At 46.0% G+C, this 20,156-nt stretch overlaps 1 protein-coding gene across 6 annotated transcripts in view; it reads right to left on the bottom strand.

The window, feature by feature from the left end:
- The window catches only part of LOC140895978 (2,7-anhydro-N-acetylneuraminate hydratase-like), a 63,976-nt gene that overhangs the window by 28,140 nt on the left and 15,680 nt on the right, over positions 1-20,156 (bottom strand). For 3 of the 6 annotated variants that reach the window (XM_073306994.1, XM_073306995.1, XM_073306997.1), the window contains exons 3-6: positions 18,490-18,574; positions 15,226-15,299; positions 5,027-5,086; positions 3,368-3,475 (exon numbers count right to left, since the gene is read on the bottom strand). In XM_073306994.1, coding sequence (XP_073163095.1) covers positions 3,368-3,475; positions 5,027-5,086; positions 15,226-15,299; positions 18,490-18,574 — 327 coding nt within the window. The remainder of the gene's footprint in view (positions 1-3,367; positions 3,476-5,026; positions 5,087-15,225; positions 15,300-18,489; positions 18,575-20,156) is intronic. The other 3 variants (XM_073306999.1, XM_073307000.1, XM_073306998.1) reach the window with 2 other exon arrangements.

Genomic DNA, 20,156 nt, shown 5'->3' with positions numbered 1-20,156 from the left:
CCCTGCGCCCTGACCCCACTCCCTGGTAGGAGCGTTGGGCGGGCGGAGCAGAGCAAGCCCCCGAACCCTGACCCCGCTCCCCGACTGGAACGCCAGGCAGGTGGGTGGACCAGGGAAAGCCAAACAACCTTATAACGGAACACTGCACGACTTTAAACGAGCATGTTCTCTAATAGATCAGCAACCTAATAACAAAACAATGTTAACTGGGACAAATTTAAGTGAGGCGTTACTGTAATTTGTATGGTCATATTTTTCCATCAGTGCAGCATAGTTAGCAGTTGAAATTGGAAAGTGGCCGATGAACAGGCCTTGCGGTCAAAGCAGTCTAACCGTTTCCATACTTTGTCATAGGGAGTGGATCTGCAGTGGTGTGGGGTGAGAGAACAAAAAGTCCATCCCCTTTGAGTGGACATAATATTTTTTTATCTGCTCTTTTGTAAGTGGGCGGGATAGTTGCCAGGGTCTGCCATATATTTCTTGCTGGTTCCATAAGTGCTTCATTTACTGGAAGTGCAATCTTTGATGATGTTTGCAGAATGTCTAGTAATTTATGTTGGGACACTGGAACCTCCTCTAGAGACTCTAAGGAATCGGTAGTTCTTCTGAACAGCTCTTGAAAGTATCTGAAATCATTGGCTGTTATGGGTGATGGAGGCATCATGGCCTCATCGAAGGAAGAAGAGAAAATGTTGGTTGTTGGGGTAGTTTCTTGTACCAGGGTTTCTTCCTGTTATTCAAAAATTTCACTGAGAGTGGTGGAGGAGATCTAGTCCTCTCTATAGAGTTCGGGAGTCTAGGGTATTGTCTCCTGTATGTCCCCCGGGGTCCCCGTAGGGCCATTATGTAGGGAATGGCATAGATGATGGCATCCATGGGTGCCCATATTGTATCTAGGTGTCAGCTCAGTGGTGATATTTGGGCTGTACAGGTGGACCTAATACCATACTAGTTTGAATGGGAGAGGAATGGCATGATGAGTAAGTGCCCTCTTCTTCATCCTCCCTGGAAAATGGAGGGGCCAGAGGTGAGGTGGGTTGGCATGGGTACCATGTGCACCAGAGTAACATCTGTGCTGAGGAGTGGTGAGTCCGGTGTTGACCAGATGAGTCAGTCCTTGTGGTGAAGGAATTAGTGCAGTACCGATGGTTTCGGTACCGAGACGGTCCAGATGCACTGTGCCATTGCAGCTGGAGACATCTGTGCGGACGTCAGAGCACGCTGCGCCATGGGAGCTGAAGGTGGCGCCGTAGCCTGTGGAGAACCTGTCAGTGTCACACGTTTGGACAGCTCTGTCGGTACTGTGGTGGAGGAGGCAGGCATCTCTTTGCCTCCTGACTGAGCCTGCCCGCTTGTGGTCGCTGGCTTTTTTAGTATGCTACTGGAGCATAGGCACCGACTCCACGGGTGCTCTGGGGCTGCAGCACCCACAGGGAAAAATTGGTGGGTGCTCTGCACCCAACGGCAGCTCCCCGCCCCCCCGCCTTAGCTCACCTCTGCCTCCGCCCCGAGCACGCCGCCACGTCCTGCTTCTCCCCCCTCACTCCCAGCGCTTGCACCGCGAAACAGCTGTTTTGCACGGCAAGCCTGGGGGGAGGGGGGAGGAGGCAGGGCCGGGGCAGGGATTTGGGGAGGGGTCCAATAGGGGCAGGGAGGGGCGGAGTTAGGGCGGGGACTTTGGGGCAGGGGTGGAGTAGGGGTGGGGCCGGGGGCGCGAGCACCCACTGGTACCGAAAAAGGTTGGCGCCTGTGTACTGGAGGACCCTGGTGCTTTGTACGTACTCAGCCATGGTACGACTGGTACTGAGGACTGAGAACAAGCCGGAGACCGTTTCTTTTTCAGTGGCTCTTTAAGAGGGGAAGTTGGTCCTTGTTTTCTTGCCATCTTTTTAGAGGAGTGATCTTTCCTCTGTGACACAGGTGAAGTCTGTGTGTCAGAAGTGGTTGTTGGACAACGGCATCCAGAGGGAATCTGCTGACTGGGGTCGGATGCCGAGCGTAGTGACTTCTCCATTAGAATAAGTTTAAGTTTTAAATCTATTGTTTTCCTGGGGCGAGCTTTTAAGTTGTGGCAGCGAGAGCATTCTTGTGGGATGTGTGTCTCAACAAGGCACCAGATGCACTGAGTGTCCATCGGAGATTTGGAATCGCCTCCCACAAAAAAGGCACCTCTTGAAACCCAGTGAACCAGGCATGGCTCCAACCGTAGCGAGTCTGCCATAAGGGTGAAAATGCACTACCCTAGGGGGTAATCAAACTTAAATAACGAGGAAAAAAATTGAGAGAGAAAAAAAAGAAGAAATGGGGATAACGGGGTTAGTGAAATCTAACTAGAGTTCTAAATAGGCCATTCTGATGCTAAAGCTAAGTATCAAGTGTTACGCTTCCGAGAGCTGTGTCAGGCCGAGGGCAAATGAGAAGGAACCGGGGGGGTCTGGTTGCACAGCACTAGATAGGCATCAACAACAGTGCAAATTGGTGAGGGCACATGTGCGACCCAGACAGTCAATGCTGCTGAAATTCTCCAATCAAAGGTGCAGGGACGCTCATTCACCTGAAGTGGAGCACTGACAGGGACACTCCTCGAAGGAGAATCCTAAATTTCAGCTGACATGCATTTCTAGACAATATGTGTGCCAATTTGATAATCCTCCATAATACACATTTCCACAGCTCAAATCTGTCATTAAATCTAGTTGTCAATTAAAATTTTAGCTCTAAAACTTTACGAATACATTTTTCATCTATTTACAACCACTGACAAGGCCCACATATACTCAATTCAGTACAAAATCAAACATCCACAAGACTCTGAAATAGCGGGCAAGGAAAGCAGGGAGTCTGGAGCCACCCAGGTAATCATCTCAAAGTAACCCCTCTTTATGCACTCAAGTCTTAGTCCCCAGAACCAAAGAAGTTACATAGAGGAGTCTCAGTTCCCTCCAGGTAGCAGTGTTGCATTTCCCACTGATACAGCACACTCTAACAGCTCCAAAGTAGCCTTGTAGAAAGATTTCTAAAAGACGTTTAACGCTTGCTGGTCCTGGAATGCCAGCTAATTTATAGCCTAATCCATTTGGGCAATCTCTTAATGGAATTTCATTTACAGCCTTATTTTCTCAGTTAACTGAACACCTAAAGTCCTGGCCTAAACTTTCACAGCTGCTTCTTGTAATTCTAAATGATTATTTTTCATGCGCTGACAACCAATCACAGTAGTACTAGGAGTGTGACACATAGCAGTACAGGAATTTATTGACCCTACTCCCATGACCAATGTCAAGCTCACGAAAGTTAGTACCCGTGTCACATAGCAGGAATGAACATTTACTGACTCCACTGGTTACTGTCCGAGCAATGAGTATACCTTTATCTTCAGCGAGGCTGGGCAGTACCGTAGGACATGGCACACTGCAAGCATGACATTGTTAGCTTTACATACAGACACAATGTCTTTGCAGTCCTCAGGTGTTACCTTATAAACCAGAGAAAACAACCCAGTCAGTTATTTCTATTCTGTCTGCATTATGTACCACAGTTACTGCATGAATCCGCTAACTGTCACAACACTTGCAATTTGAAAAATACGTTTTATTAAATATCTTTGTAGGCACTTATGTGCTAAATTGAAATTTTATCTGCAACTGTATGAAAATGGCACTCACCAATAATTCTCTAGTTATGTATACGTTTGCACTATCAATAGAAACTACATTTAACTAGACCAAAGCACTCTCCTGCAGGGTGAAACTTGTCATCCAAGATTTCAGCACATATTTTGATGTTTGGAAGGACCTACCATACTGGATATCAAAGTATCTGACATTAGAGGAAGGGTGGTTTTAAGGCACTACCCTTGGGACTCCTTGATTTTACGACATTCGACTTACGACGAATGGCACTTATGGCGTTTCTGAATCGACCCCCGATTCGACTGATAACAATTGGTTTTGACTTTACGACACTTGTTCCCGCAATGGAGTGCATTGCAGTTCCAAGTTATGACGTTTTGACTTACGATGCAATTTTTCAGGAACCAACTGTGTCATAAGTCCGAGGACTGCCTGTATTGGGATCAACTCCTAGGCTCTGCCAGACTCTGTTACCATGAGTATGTTGCTTCTCTGTGCCTCAATTTCCATCTATAAAATGAAGATAATATTCCTTCTTTTTCCCACACTGTGTCTATCTTGTCTATACTCTGAGGGGAAAGATGGTCTCTTCCTACATTTATGTATAACACTGAAAGCACACTAATACAAATATAAACAATAATAAAAGATATGTTATTTATATAGCACCCCAAAACTGGTGAAGATTTAATCCATCTGTAAAGCAACTTCAATAGTACAAACTTGGAAGTGCAAAAACATTTATGTAGAAAGACAGGTAGATTGCAGGAACTGGTGTTCCTCCGACTCTCAGAATTAGCTCCCGTGCCCACTGAAGTCAATGGCAAGGCTCCCACCGACATCAGAGGTGCAGGTTCAGGGTACCTTATTGCAGATAGCAGGACAGTATTAAACCAAACATTTCATTTCTTCTTCTTCTAGATTCTGCAATGAAGTCAAAATCCGGTGCCTAACGTTATGGTCTATTGCCAGAGAAATTACATGATATCATAAATTTAACATGACCACCTTACTGCAAGATCCCAAAGCCAGAGATGTGCTGTAAGGAAGCAAACCTTACACTATAGTTACAGACAGGCAGAATATTATTTATTACATTAACACCGACATGTGCTAGGGCTGTACAAACACACACACACTTTAAGGGAGTTTCTACCCTAAGGAGTTTATATTCTAAGTGAAATGAAAATAGGAAGGATCAGGGCAAGGAAGACTATGTACAATTTTTTTTCCATTTTTTGTTTGTTAAATATAAAAGAATATGGATCAGGGCTTTCATAATTAGCAAATGTAGCAGAAAAGATACTAAGACAAATTGATTGAAGATTTTACCCTGATGTTTGAAAATTATCCCCACTGTTTAAACTTTAACATTATGATCTTGCTTAACTTACTGCCATGGGCTTTTCCAACAAAATGTGGTAGCCTTTGTTAGCAAAAGCTATCGCTGGACCCTAGGAAAAGAGAGAAACCAAAGAGACAAGTTACAAGAAACTAAATGTTTCTCCCTATCATTGTTTACTCACAATTAGAAATAAACAACATTTTTCAGACGAACAGTTTATTCAACAAAATATGCAGTTTCGGGCCACCAAAACTACGTGAGAATTTCACACAACTTCACTAGATAGTTTTGGCCCATAACATTTTCTGGGCTAGATTTGCAAGGGACGTTAGATGTCATTCACAAAACCAAAGGAAGCGGAAATGCCTCCCCCACTCCATAGACCCATGGTACAGGACTTACCTAGGGCCCCGTGTACCCTGGCAAGTTTGCGTGCAGTAAAGCAGCTGTGAGCTCTGTAGCTCCCGAGGTGCACAGACGGCCAAGGAACCGAGTGTGCAGAAACTGTGCAGATGCAGCGCTCTAAGATAACCACCCCGAGGAGGGGCGTAGAGCTTTCTGTGCTGGGGCTTACAGCACTCTGGTGCCAGTGTAGTCGCCGGGGTGATGACACTGCTGCGATTGGCCTCCAGGAGGTGTCCCACAATATCTGTTCTTACCTCTCTGCCCATCGGTTTGAACTCGACTGCCCTGCCCTCAGGTGACCCACTGTCAGCCCCACCCCGGACATTCCTGTGCAAATTTGAAAGTCCCCTTCCTGTTTGCTCGGTGGTACGTGCAGTGGTCTCAGCGCATCTTTCCAGGTGGCCACGCCTGCTCCACGCACCAGGCGGTCCCCTGCTTGGAGCAATGTCAAGCTGCTGGACCTCATCGGGATTTGGGGAGAGGAGGCTGTGCAGTCCCAGCTGCGCTCCAGCCGTTGGAATGATGATACCTACAGACAGATTTCTAGATGCTTGACAGAAAAAGGCCATGACCGGGACACACGGCAGTGCGGGGTCAAAGGGAAGGAGCTGCGGAACGCCTACTGCAAGGCATGGGAGGCAAACTGCCACTCCGGTGCTGCACCCACCAGCTGCCGGTTCTACAAAGAGCTGGAAGCGATACTCGGTGGTGAGCCCACCTCCACTGCAAAGTCCCCTGTGGATACTTCATTGGCTTGCGTGCCAGCTGAGAGTGCACTGAGCCGGGAGGAGGCAATCTTAGATGAAGGAGGGAGGGGAACCCAGAGGCAGAGGATGACTTGGAGGCCAGAGATGCATGCAGTCAGGAGCTCTTTTCTACCCTGGAGGAGCCTAGCCAGTCACAGCGGTTGGATCTTGCCGAAGCACAGACAAGAGAGGAGGCCCCTGGTAAGTGGATCTGAGTTTGGGAATTGCTGATGTGAGATGCTGGGGGCAGGAGGGTTGCAGGAAGCAGGCTTGTCTCCCACCGCATGCCTAGTTTGAGCAGCGGAACAGGCTGTTGATACACTCCCTCACTTCACGGAAATCTCCCTCAGAGATCTCCAGGAAACTCTCGTGGAGACACTGGGCAATCCACTGCCGCAGGTTCCTTGACAGAGCTGCTTTGTTTCTTGCCCTATTAACCATAAATTTCCTGCAGCACTGTGCCATTATGGGTGGGGTGAGGGGACACCATTGCTGCACAGAGGCTAGCTGCATAGGGGCCAGGGCGGAAGCCACAGGCCTGGAGAAAACCCTCCCTTGATTCCCTGCTCACCCTCAGCAGCGAGATATCTTCCATAATGACCACCTCCTGTGGAATGTGTGAGGAGAGGAATGATTATCCGGCCCCCCCTACGGTGCTCACTGTCCCCAAGTGCCCAAGAGCCATGTGCCCAGTGTACAACAGGGTCCGGGAACAATGATTTACCCTGCCCCTGCAGCTACTCACCATTTTGGGAGTCTTGTGGCTTGTGTGTGCTTGCCTGGGGTCAGCCAATTAGTATCAGGTGTGAGAGTACTGGCTGTGTTTTAAAGCATTGAAACAGTGTTGTCTATGTTGCAAACAATACTGTTTCTGTAAAATGTTGCATTTAAACTTCACAGAGAGGACCTTGGGAGGCCAGCCTCCCTTATGGGCGGCAGAACGGTTGTGAAGAATTAGGAAGCGTCCAAGAAGAACTAAGGAGGACTTTATGCGTGAGGTTATGATGCACTCCGCCGCTGAGAAAAAGGAATTGAAGGAGTGGCAGGACAGCGAGAAGAGGGAACGAAAGGAGAATGCGGCACACCAGAAAGAACCACCGAGCAGCTCGTAATAGTTCTGGAGCGCCAAGCAGACACACTCCAGGTGATACTAGCTGTTCAAACTGAGCAGCTCTGCGCCCGCCCTCCTCTGCAGCCGCTGTCGCAAAACTCTTTCCCATGCGCCCCCCAGACACACACACACACCCCGCCAACACACTCCTATCAACCTCCTGGCTCCACTGTCTACCCGCAGCATTCCACTCCTCCCTCCTCACAGTCCAGCAGTGTGGATTCCCACTACGTACTGCACTCAACACCCATCCCTCTGCAGTTTGGCCCTGCTGACGTACAGCACCCGCTGCATCGTACTCCAAAGGAGAAGGTTGGGTGTGATCCCTGGGCATACACAAATCTGTAGCCATCCCGGGACCCCTCCTCCTCTTGAGACCTTCCGTTCCCCCATCCCCCTCCCTGCTGATGAACTTTTTCATTTGACTCTCTCCTCTGGTTGCTGTCTTTCAATAAAAGAATTGTTTGTTTGAAACCAATCTTTTTTCTATTAAGTGAAAGCAAAATGAGCACTACAAAGCAACATACAATTATGTTAAGGCCCCTTCTTGCATCATGTGCACCATCCACCTCTTAGCATTACAAGCACCGCAATCCCGAGCATAGCAACAAATATTAGTGGCTTTCAGCTTCAGATTTCTGCCTCAAAGCATCCCTGATCCTTGTGGCCCCGTGTTGCGCCCCTCTAATAGCCGTGGTCTCTGGCTGTTCAAACTCAGCCTCCAGGCGCTGAGCCTCTGCGGTGCAACCCTGAGTGAAGCTTTCATTCTTCCCTTCACAAATACTATGGCGCGTACAGCACACGGCTATAAGCATAGGAATATTGTCATCGGCCATGCCCAGCTTCCCATACAGGCATCACCAGTGGGCTTTTAAATGTCCGAATGCACACTCCACAGTCATTCTGCACTTGCTCAGCCTGTTGTTGAACCTCTCCTTGCTGCTGTCAAGTTGCCCCGTGTAGGGTTTCATGAGCCACAGCATTAAGGGGTAGATGGGGTCTCCCAGGATCACAATGGGCATTTCAACTTCCCCTACGGTGATCTTCTGGTCCGGGAAGAAAGTCCCTGCTTGCAGCTTCTTGAACAGGCTAGTGTTCCAAAAGATGCATACGTCCGGCACCTTTCTGGACCAGCCTGCGTTAATGTCTGTGAAACGCCCACGGTGATCCACAAGTGCCTGGAGAACCACTGAGAAATACCCCTTCCAATTAACGTACTCGGTGGCTAGGTGATCTGGTACCAGAATTGGAATGTGTGTGCTATCTATCACCCCTCCGCAGCTGGGAAGCCCATTTGTGCAAAGCCATCCATAATCTCACACACGTTGCCCAGAGTTACGGTCTTTCGGAGCAGGATGCGATTGATGGCCCTGCACACTTCCATCAACACGACTCCAATGGTCGACTTTCCCACTCCAAACTGGTTAGCAACCGATCGGTAGCAGTCTGGAGTAGCCAGCTTCCACAGCGCAATTGCCACGCACCTCTCCAGCGACAGGACAGCTCTCATTCTCGTGTCCTTGCTCCGTAGGGCTGGGGTGAGCTCATCACACAGTCCCATGAATGTGGCTTTCCTCAAGCAAAAGTTCTGTACCCACTGCTCATCATCCCAGACATGCATCACGATGTGACTCCATCACTCAGTGCTTGTTTCCTGAGCCCAAAAGCAGCGTTCCACTGTGGTCAGCACCTGCGTGAATGCCACAAGCATGTCTCATGTCACAGCTACTACGTGTGGCGAGATCGATGTCACACTCCTCTTGCCTTTGTAGTTTAAGGAATAACTCCACTGCCACTCGTGACATGTTGGTCAGTGTGAACAATATTCTGGTCAACAGCTCGGGATCCATTCCTGCACCCAGAAAGAGGCAGGGCAGGGCGTGCAGTACACAAACCGTTGAAAGATGGCCCCAAATGCGGACGAAAACACAGGGATCGCTGGGATGCGAAGCAATGCATCATGGGGAATTGAGACAAGACCCAGGATGTCCCGCTACCCCTTCTACCTTCCCACAAGTCTTAGTGGCAAAAGAGAAAGAGGTGCCCTGTGGGATAGCTGCCCAGAGTGCACCGCTCCGAATAGTGCCGCAAGTGTGAACACGCTATTGCGCAGGCAGCTGTCAGTGTGAACACACAACAGCAGTTTTCCTTCGGCACTCTCTGAGCAGCACTGTAACTGCCGGTGCTGTAACTTTGCCAGTGTAGACGTGCCGTAGGATGTCTGAGGCCCAGGTTCAAGTCCCCATTCCATCTCATTCAGAGGAGGGATTTGAACTAGGGACTCCCACTTCCAGCAGAATAGTCCAGTGGTTATGGTACTGAGTATTCTGGGATAGCATCAACTCAGTCACTCCTATGGAAGCTGTTACACTTGGTATAAAATACTTAAATAGTCACTGGGGTAGAGACAGAGAATGACACTACAGCCTGCTGGTTAGGAGACTGTCTGGAAGGAGACACCTGCATTCCACTCCCTCCTCCAATAAATTATTAAGCTGTGAGAGACTAAAGTTCAAATCCCTGCTGTAAACCAGGCAGAGTTGAGACATAAGCCCAGGTGTCCCCCACCTCAGGGAAGTGCTCTAACCAAAAGGCTATAGGATATACGGGGGAGGGGGAGGGAAGGGTTGGTTGTCTGAATGGTGTTTTTGTATTTCCTTTGCTCTTCATAAAAAGCTGGCTAAAATCAAAACAAAGTGTTGAATTCAACCCAAATATTTTTCCTTCAGATATTTGTTTCTCTAAGAAAAGTGAAAAAAAAATTCATTTTGGGTTGATCCAAAACAATTTTTATTTTTCAGTATTGACTGTGTTAATGTCATGCCTTTTGCATGCAGCCACTTAAGGTTTGTCTTCTGATTTACATTCTTAATTTGCCTTCCTCTTCCTGCTTCATATAACAACTTCCTGAAGACCTTCTGGGTCTGTAGAACATTCAGACTACCAAGCAGTCTTCCCTTCGTTTGTTTAATTGGATACTGCAGTGTATTGTACTGTTTTATTGCCTTTTCGGCTTGGCATCAGTGGGCTTTGAATGAGATCCTTCAGCTGTAAGCTCTTTGGCACAGTCACTCTTTATATAACCTGTTCTATAAATACATAATCTCAAAAAGTGATTTTCTAGATTTTTTTCTGTTAAAAGGTGATATTCATATCTTCTCTAAGGGGTTATAAATGCTAAGTATGATTATTATTACTAATAGAATATTCCATGTTTTAGTTCACTGACAATACTGCCAAAGTCCTTATGATGTTATAACTTCAATAATACTAGAGTTGATTTTCTAAGGGAAATTTACAGATTGATTTTTTCAGGGGAGGGGGTATTCCTTCTTTGAGCAAGTTAGTGTGGACAGGGGCGAGAAGCTGTAGATGTGATATGTCTTGATTTTAGTCAGGCGTTGGTCATAGTCCCACATGACATTCTCATAAGAAAACTAGGGAAATGTGGTCTACGTGAAATTACTATATGGTGGTTGCACAACTGGTTGAGAGATTGTACTTAAAGAGTAGTTATCATGGTTTGCTGTCAAATTGGGATCGCAGGTCAACTGGGATCCCACAGGGTCAGTTCTGGATCCAATGCTATTCAATAATTTTCATTAATGATTTGGATAATGGAGTTGTGAGCAATGTTCCTTCTAATTTTTTCCATCCGTGTGCGGAATAAATTTTGTTATGTGCACCGAGGTAATGTGCGGCTGTGCACCACCAGTAGAAACAAAAAACCTAGATATAATATATATTTTTAAAAAGTTACCACAGGGATAATTACTCCAGCCAGGACAGGTTAGGTATTTTAGAACTCACTACTCAAAGAATTAAATTAAAGTGTAAGAGAGAAATAAAAATTATGAAATGCGTAGACCAGACAAAAAACTAAAATAACAGCACTTTGAAAGAATAAAATTACAGAGAATATCTGTGCATTGCAGGAAGTACCAAGAAGTAACAACAACAACAACACAAGTATGTGTTGGGGGGTGAGTGTGACAGAGAGAGAGAGAGGGAGAAAGACACATACACACACACAGACCCAGAGTGTTTGCTGGCTGCTGGGGAAGTTTCTGAGAGATACCGTGCGCTGTCTCTTCAAGGCACTCTCACTGAAAGCTCTCCTGCTCCTGAGCCCTGTCCCCCACTCCCCTGCTCTGTGGAGATGGGGTACATAGGCAGGGGGGAGGGGGACAGAGTGTGTGTGTGAGAGACAGAAAGAGAGAGAGAGAGAGATTGTGTGTGCTGGCTGGTGGGGAAGTCTCTGAGAGACCGTGCGCTGTCTCTTTAAGGCTCTTACTGCCCAGAAGGTTCGTTCAGACCTCAGAAGCTCTCCTGCTTAGAGTCCTGAGCCCTGTCCTCTGCTCTGCGGAGATGGGGTATAGGGGCAGGGCACACCCTCACATCAGCATCCCCTCCACTCCCTGGCTCTGCACAGCCAGCAGGAGGGTCCCTGGAGCAACTGGCCAGGGGCTCCAAGGCAGAGGGCAGGAGCAACGTGGCTGCAAAGCAGGGGGGGCAGGGGCACCTGAACACACCCTGCTGGATGTGATAATCAACTGTGCAGCACTTGAATCACTCCTGGGCGGCTGCCCGACCACGCAGCTTAGAGGGATCACAGGTTGCAAGTACACTTATAAAATTTGTGGATGACACCAAGCTGAAAGGGGTTGCAAGCACTGTGGAGGACAGGATTAGAATTCAGAACAACAAACTGGAGAATTGGTCTGAAATCAACAAGATGAAATTCAATAACGACAATTGCAAAGTACTACACATGGGAAAGACAAATCAAATGCACAACTATAAAGCAGGGACTAATTGGTTAGGCAGCAGAATGGCAGAAGAGGATCTGGGGATTATAGCAGGTCACAGACTGCATTTGGGCTAACAATGCAGGGCAGCTGCAAAGAAAGGCTACTAGTCTGGAGCACACTGACAGGAGTTTTCGGAGCCCAGTTCAGAAGCCAGGCTTCAGGCTTGCTCCTTCATCAAGAGCTTGAACATTATTTCCTTGTTTTTACGAGATCTGCTCTTGAACAAGGAGCAGACAATACACTTAGCCTGTATATAGGTGTCTCCCAAACAGACACGAGAGTGTCCACCACTTACTGGGACAGCCTGCCAGCAGAAAAGACAATGTTTAAAGCCTGGAGATCTCCTCGTTAATTAAAATCCAAAACCAACCCTAAAATGGGGAACCGGCAAAGGGGGAACAGCAAACTCCAAACTCAACTCACTGCACTAAGTAAAAGTAAAGCAGACATGCTTGTGGCTCCATCTCAGGCCAAAGGTGGCTGAGAAGGAACAGAGGGCAGTTTTCCCGCACAGCCCTACGTATCCCATATGGGTCATCAGGATGTGGGGGGCACATGTGTGGGTAAAATGGGCACTGCTACCAAAATTCTCCAATCAAAGGCATGGGGGCGGATACTCACAAGAAGACCAGTTGTCCTACCTTCACTGGACATGGAGAACAAGGGACAGGCTTAAACTGCAGTAAGGGAGATTTAGGTTAGGTATTAGGAAAAACTTTCTAGCTATAAGGGTAGTTAAGCACTGGAATAGTTTCTCAAGAGAGATTGTAGAAGAGGGGTGGGCAAACATTTTGGCCCGAGGGCCACATCTGGGTATGGAAATTGTATGGAGGGCCATAAATGTTCACAAAATTGGAGTTGGGGTGCGGGAGGGGGTGAGGGCTCTGGCTGGGCGTGCGGGCTCCTGGGTGGGGCCAGAAATGAGGAGTTCAGGTGCAGGAGGGGGCTCTGGGCTGGGGCGGGGGGATGGAGTGCATGGTAAGGGATCCGGCTGAGGGTGCAGGCTCTGGAGTGGGGCTGGGGATGAGGGGTTTGGGGTGTAGGAGGGTGCTCCAGGCTGGGATCGAGGGGTTCAGAGGGTGGGACGGGGATCAGGGCTGGGGCAGGAGGTTGGGGCGCAGGGGGTTGCTCAGGAATGCAGGCTCGGGGCAGCGCTTACTTCAAGCGGCTCCCAGAAGCGTGGCCAAGTGGCTCTGCTTCGCGCTGCCCCATCTGCAGGCGCTGCCCTGCAGCTCCCATTGGCCGTCGTTCCTGGGAAATGGGAGCTGCGGGGGCGGCCCTTGGGGCAGAGGCAGAGTGTGGAGTGGACACCCTGGCTGCCCCTACGCATAGAAGCTGAAGTGGGGACATGCCACTGCTTCCAGAAGCCACACAGAGTGGCCCCTGACCCTGCTCCCTGGCTGGAGCACCTGAGCGGGACAAGCCCCATACCTCGCTCCCCAGCAGGAGCTCGAGGGCTGTATTAAAACGGCTGGTGGGCCAGATGCGGCCCACGGGCCATAGTTTGCCCACCCCTGTTGTAGAATCGCCATCATTGGAGATTTTTTAAGAACAGGCTGGACAAACAGCTGTCAGGGGCAGTCTATGTTTACTTGATCCTGATGCACCACTGCGGGTGGGCCTTGATTACTTCTCAAGTTCCCTTGCAGCCCTACACTTCTACAATTCTATGTGTAAAATTTTAAAACTCTCATTTAAATTCCTGACCTTTTGATTCTGCTAAAAACCAGATGGTGCCAGTGATATCTTCTCCCCAGTGTGGTGACTTCAGGGAGCCTGTACAACTTATACGTTCTGCTTGATATTATAAAACTGCTGTATCATGTAAGGCCTCTGTGCCTCTGGCCATGCCTACGCTACAGAGCCTATGGCAGCAGAGGAATGCCAGCACAGCCCCCTAGCATAGACACACTCTACAATGACATATTTTATTCTGGCATATGATCACCACTTTCCTGAATGACATTTGCTACATCAACAGAAGCACTCTTCTGTTGACACAGTTGCATCTATATTGTCAGCACAGCTATGTTGGTGAGGGGTGCATTTTTTTTCACACCCCCTGACATAGATATGCCAGCGTAACTTCTAAGTGAGAACAAAATCTGTGTATCCACCATAGCCAACAAGTATTTTCCTCATCTGGGAGGTACAATGGTGGAACTCAGTGACCATCTATTCGGGATGAAGCACCTCGGGACAATGGGCTTGCTCAAGCTGCTCGTGTCTGAAGTGATGGGGGAAGTGGGGTGAGGTGGGGGTGGAGGGGAAGAAATGGTAGAAGAGAGAGAAGTGACCAAGCAAGAGGTTGCAAAAGCATTAACTGGAGGAAGGCTCCAGGAAATGCACAGGAAGTTTTGGGCAAGAAAGGGGAAGGAGAAAACCAGTCAAGGGGAGGTAGTAAACTGAGCAAGACACTCCAGCTTTCAGAATCCAAGCCGTGCAACGGCCCCGGATACCATGACCCCAGCCCAGAGAACATTCCAGTGTGGTGAGGAAACTGAAAAGGTAAATGCATGAAGGGTTTATTATTTCAATATAGATTATTAGCATGAGAAATACATGAAAAAAGAGCAAAAGCATCGGAGAACCCTGCGCAAAGCGTCTATGAGTTTATAAATCACACCCACCCCGCGGCCCCTTCAGGTGGGGATCTGACAGAGGGTGTGTTCAAGCTGCGGGAGGAGGAGTCTGAGGGCTGGTTCTAGGGGCTGGGCCAGGGAACGCGGGACAGAAGATTGGCTGCTTGAGAATGAGGCCGGAGGCCCTAAGACAGCGGCTCTGGCAAAGCTCTGTTAAGGCTCTAGGGGTTTAAGACACCTGGGGATTCAGCAGCTGGCCCCATCACGGCAAGCTGGTGAGCCGGGGGGGCCCAACTGGACATCAGGAAAGGCTGTCATCATTTAATGGGTTAGGTGTTAAGTTCCGGATTTTAATTTTTCTAACTAAGAGGCTATTGGTAGAGAATGACTTAAGTCCTGGCATTGAATGTTCATGCATGTTCATATTTTCCAAGTGCATATCAAACCTGCAGTGAGAAAGAATGGATCAAAGTCGTGAACAAACCAAGGTTGGAAAGACAGAGCTAGGTGAACGATGTACACTTTACAATCTGGGGCTCTCCTTTGTTATTCCAGTTATGATTTTTGTGTAATGCTCAAGAAGTCCATAGTACCTTATGCAGTCTATCGGGTGTTGCTATTATAACAGCATCCGCAAACCTCTCTCTCTCCATGGCTACTTTCCAGTCTGAAGAAAAAGAGATTTAAAATAGTGAATCAACTAATGTCTGTAGCTGAGACAGCCTTTATGTTACAAAAGTGAGCAAGTATAAAAAAAGGAAAAATATTATTTCACATTAAAAAGAATAGAACAAACTATTTGTTACTACAGTGCAAGTTTTATATACACCTCTTGAATTAATTCTAGGCTCAATTCCAAGTAGTCTGTTACACTAAAACTGATTCTGTAATTAAGGCTGAGACAGTATTTTAATGCCCCCTCTGCATTCACTGAAGTCAATTAAAATAGAATGAGCCTAAGATCCTGTTTCAGATACTTAACTTTCTGAAACAATTAACATGACACATTAAGGGACAAAAGGTTACAGCCCAAAGGAAATTTTTAGAAAGCCTGAATAAATGCTCTGAGCTCTTTTTAAAAATGTTTCACCACATTTCTAAAATGTTTCATTGTGACTTTCTAAAAGTCACAAAATAAAGGACAATTATATTAACGTGGAAAAACAATTATTTTATCAATCAAAACAAAGATTAATATATTTAAATATACACAAAGCCGCTACATGCATGGCTTACTTAATTGCACAGTATCATGTCATACAGGATTACTCTGACATTGCTCTTTAAAGCAAGTGTATTAGACTGAAAAGCCAGTGATAGAATTAGTAACTGTAGGTAGTGGAAATATTCTTTTGCCTATCACTTTTGGAAGCAGATATTTCATTTATGGTATTTTTGTAACACAAATCCACCTCACTTCAGTGTTAGTTTTAGAGGGTTGTGATGATCTACAGTGACTTTTTCCATCTTTTGCACAAACTACTCCTTGCAGTTGATCTATGGAGTACTTGCCCCAGAACGAAATCTGTCCGGCAGTATTCCTGTTATTAGATCTTCCCAGGAAGTTCAAAACCTGATACCTATACTACCTAAATTCATAGATGGCAACTCTTAATAGGGATGCAGAAAATAAAAGATGCGTATTAGCTAGTTTCTCCCTTATTTTTGCCAACCGTAGCTTTAATACCTTTATATTTTTGTATGTATTGACCCACTGGGCACCCCCAAAAATAGTATACTTTTGATAAGCAATTCAAAGTGTTCATTGTAGGCCTGTACTTAAATAAAATGGATTTTTAAGACGTGTTTAGATGCTTCTTTTCTACTTAACTTAAAACAACTTCACTTTAGAACTTAAAATTTGGCTTGTATGCAGCTCTTACTGAGAAATACCTATACGTAATTTGCTATATTTGAAGACATTGCTAAACAGAATCAGATGCAGTGAACGTCACATAATGTGGATTCACACAGACTGCATGCACTCTTCCAGATGCACACTGAAATAGGCACAGTTGTGTTATTTCAAAGATCCAACCATCAAAAAAGTTTTTCCCCCTTATACTCCTAACTTCTGTCAGACATACTGAAATGCAGAAAGCCACAATAATCATTACTATGAAGTTTCCACCACTGCAGGTTTGCTTAAATCAAATTCCATCATTTTATCAAGATCTGAAGATTCCCTCACTAAGCAGATCCCAGCCTAAACTCACATACTTTCCTTCAAAACAATAGTTCACTATTTTTATTCAGTACAGTGGAACCCCAATTATCCAATCTTATCCAGATCAGATAACCAAAAATCCAGGTAAACCAGATAATGGCCACCAGGTGCTGACAGCCTGAGCCCCAGCCACTCGGGGGGCTGACAGTGGTTGAGTTAATGAGAGCCAGAAAATGGAGTACTCCTGGGGGAATTCTGTGCCACTGCACACACACAGAATTAATGTCCCCTGCAGATTTTTTTGCTTCCCTGCAGAAAAATTATTTCTGACAGGGAAGTAAATGGATGCCACAAGAGAGGTCATGCGCCCCTCCCTGGCAGCATAGGCACATCTTTCAGGCACCCGGAGCAGCTTGCAGAGACGGAAATCACCACTGGGTGTGTGTGTGTGTACAGGGCTTGGCAGGCATGCATGAAGGAGGAGACATCAATCAATGCCGGGGAGGGTTAGGGGGGCTGGGCGTGTCAGTGAACGAGACTCTGTCCCTCTCGCTCGCTACTGCGGCACACCCGGTACGGGAGGCAGGGCTTTGGGGATATTTCTGAGGCGGTAAGCATGAGGCAGGCACTGTCAGAGCAGAATATAGCAGCCTGCCTGCTTAGTGAATTCCCCCAGGAATATAAAACAGGTGTAAAAGATTTAAAGGTCCTTAACATTGCCAGAGTGGTGTAAAGGAGCTTTTATTGTAAACGACAGTATAGCCTTATAAATGCTTTAGTCAATATAAATGGTATAAATTTTTGAACTGAAAAACGTTCTTATCAAAATGTGCTCCATGAACTGTTTACTATTGACCTTTTTGGCAATGGTGAGTAGCCAATATAAATTTTGATTCTAAAGCCCTCACTTGCACTTCAGTTGCCTATGATATAATTCTGAGCATATGGCTGCATATATTTATTGACTAATAACTAGGAACAAAACTAGCTACATTACTATTAGACAAAGGCAATTTGGAGATTTCCTCCAGTGCTCTCCACTCCTATTCTCCATCCATCGTATTGTAGTTTAAAAAAATTACCAAAATAATTGAAACTCGCGTGATTATATTGCATTATTTTGACAAATAAAATATGCAGAATTTTAAAATGTGTGCAGAATTTTTAATTTTTTGGTGCAGAATTTTCCCAGGAGTAAATGGAGACTCAGTGAAGCAGGGGTCTACTGTATTTAAAAGGGTTTAGATGTCAGTGGTAGACATCACATTATGGGTTTTATTATTGTTCTCACAGCAAAAACATTTAGCTATTACTGTAGAATAAAATGTCACAAAAGGAAGACTTGAGCAGATTACCTAAATATGGCAATAGTGGTTGTTTCTATGATCCACTATAAGTAATTTTGCTCTAACATGTACAGTCACCAAGGGAACATCATCCTTCTGAAGATGAGAAGTTATAGTTTTTTTAAACTATGTCAAGACTGCTCAAAGCCCTGAATGGGCATTTTTTGATTTTTTTTTAAAAATACAAAATAAAATTATATTCCATAAATACAAACCCCAGATGTATGTCCTAAAAGGCTCCCCAATATAAACTAATATTAGTGTTTGGATATATAGAAATATATTTCATTAATTTAGTCTTTCATAATATGGCTTATAGAACAAGACAGTGAGGCAAATATTACCATTAAATACATTTTTCTTGTCAATGCAGTGAATCTTCTGAAGGTCATTTCTAGCAAAAGCATGAGGATCTGCAACTCCAACTACCTAAAAAAAGAAGAACATTGTTATGTTCTGCAAAGGACTGTGGGAGTGTCAATACCAGAAAAATGTTAACAAAAGAATTCAGAGAACAGCAACAAAGTGATTAGGCAGATGAAGACATTGACTAAGGTGAAAATATTCCAGGAACTAAGTACAACCTGGTTTAACAGCTATATGGGAAGAGGATAATCATTTACAAGTAAAATAGGGTTTACACATAAAGGAGGAAGACGAATTATTTAGGACAGCATAATTAAGATTACATACAAAAAGCCAAGTTCGTGGTTATAAAGTTAAACACCCAAAAGTTAGTAAATGCCAGATTTACAGTCACCCATGAAACCTTAATTTGGCTCCCCTATGCATCTATCTTGTGCAATGGTTACTCCTGGGGGAATTCTGTGCCAAAAATTTAAAAATTATGTACATAATATTTGAAAATTCTGCAAAAGTCTGCATATCTTATTTGTGAAAATAACACAATATAATCATGCCAGTTTCAATTATTTTGGTAATTTATTTCTAAATATCTGTCAGCAAGTATGTCTGTAACAATACAGACCCCCCCTCCCCCCCAAAAAAAAGATTTTGGTAATTTTTTTTTTTTTAACAAATAGATTCCTTTCTAGACATATTAATACAGAACTTTGTGTAATTCATTTAAATTACAATACAGAACTGTATTTCCTGCACCTGTCAGAAGCAGTGAAAAGGCTTGGGGGAGTCAGAGGGAGGAGCAGAGGGAGGGGGAAGGAGCCTAGGAGTGAACCTAGCGGGTGTTGGGTGTGATGGGTTTTTGGGGGGATGGAGGCTGGGATTGTTGGGGAGTTGGGAAGTCTCCCCCATGCAGATCCTGGCTGACCTCAAGCCTCTCCCATTCAGTCAGCCACGTCTGCCCTTGTCCCTGCACCCCCATCGGTCTCAGCAGCCCTCCCCGCCCCATCCCCAGGCTCAATGCTGTCAGCCCACTAGCTCCTGAGCCCATTCCCCAGTCTGTTCCCCCCCCCAGCTATTCCAAACCCCAGTCTGTGACCCCCCAGCAGTCCTGTGTTCCCCACTCTGCCCTAACCTGGTTCTGCAGGCAGGGTGCTGTGAACAACTTCTACTCCTGAAGGAATTCTGCACCATTGAGCATAGAATTTTGTATTTTCCTGCATAAAATATATTTTGCCTAAGAAGTGCTGCAGTCCTGCCTTTTGCCCACCAGAAGCTGCTCTGGCACCAGACCAGCCGGCATGAATGCAGCCAACTGTTCGGCTCCACAATGGCTTCTGGTGGGCAAAAGCCAAAACTGCAGCACTTCTGAGGTAAAATGTACTTTATGCAGGAAAATACACAATTATATGAGACAGAGGAATTCTGCATGTCCACTGATGCGCAGAATTCCCTCAGGAGTAAGTGATGGAGACAGGTATCCTACGATAATAGCGTGCTATCATCGTAAAGATCAGAATGCATACACACAAGGGGGACAAATGAAGGTTGCCGAGGCAGCCATAGGCCTGGGATTTTTTTAACATCTGAGCGCATAACTTGGCAACCTAAAGAGTTCCCTCCTTCCCTGTATGTAAATACATAAGGTATT

The sequence above is a fragment of the Lepidochelys kempii genome, chromosome 11, assembly GCF_965140265.1.
Source record: "Lepidochelys kempii isolate rLepKem1 chromosome 11, rLepKem1.hap2, whole genome shotgun sequence".
NCBI classification, from domain to species: Eukaryota; Metazoa; Chordata; order Testudines; family Cheloniidae; genus Lepidochelys; species Lepidochelys kempii.
The sequence above is the reverse complement of the archived record's forward strand: the minus strand, read 5'-3'. Positions and strand labels throughout refer to the sequence as shown.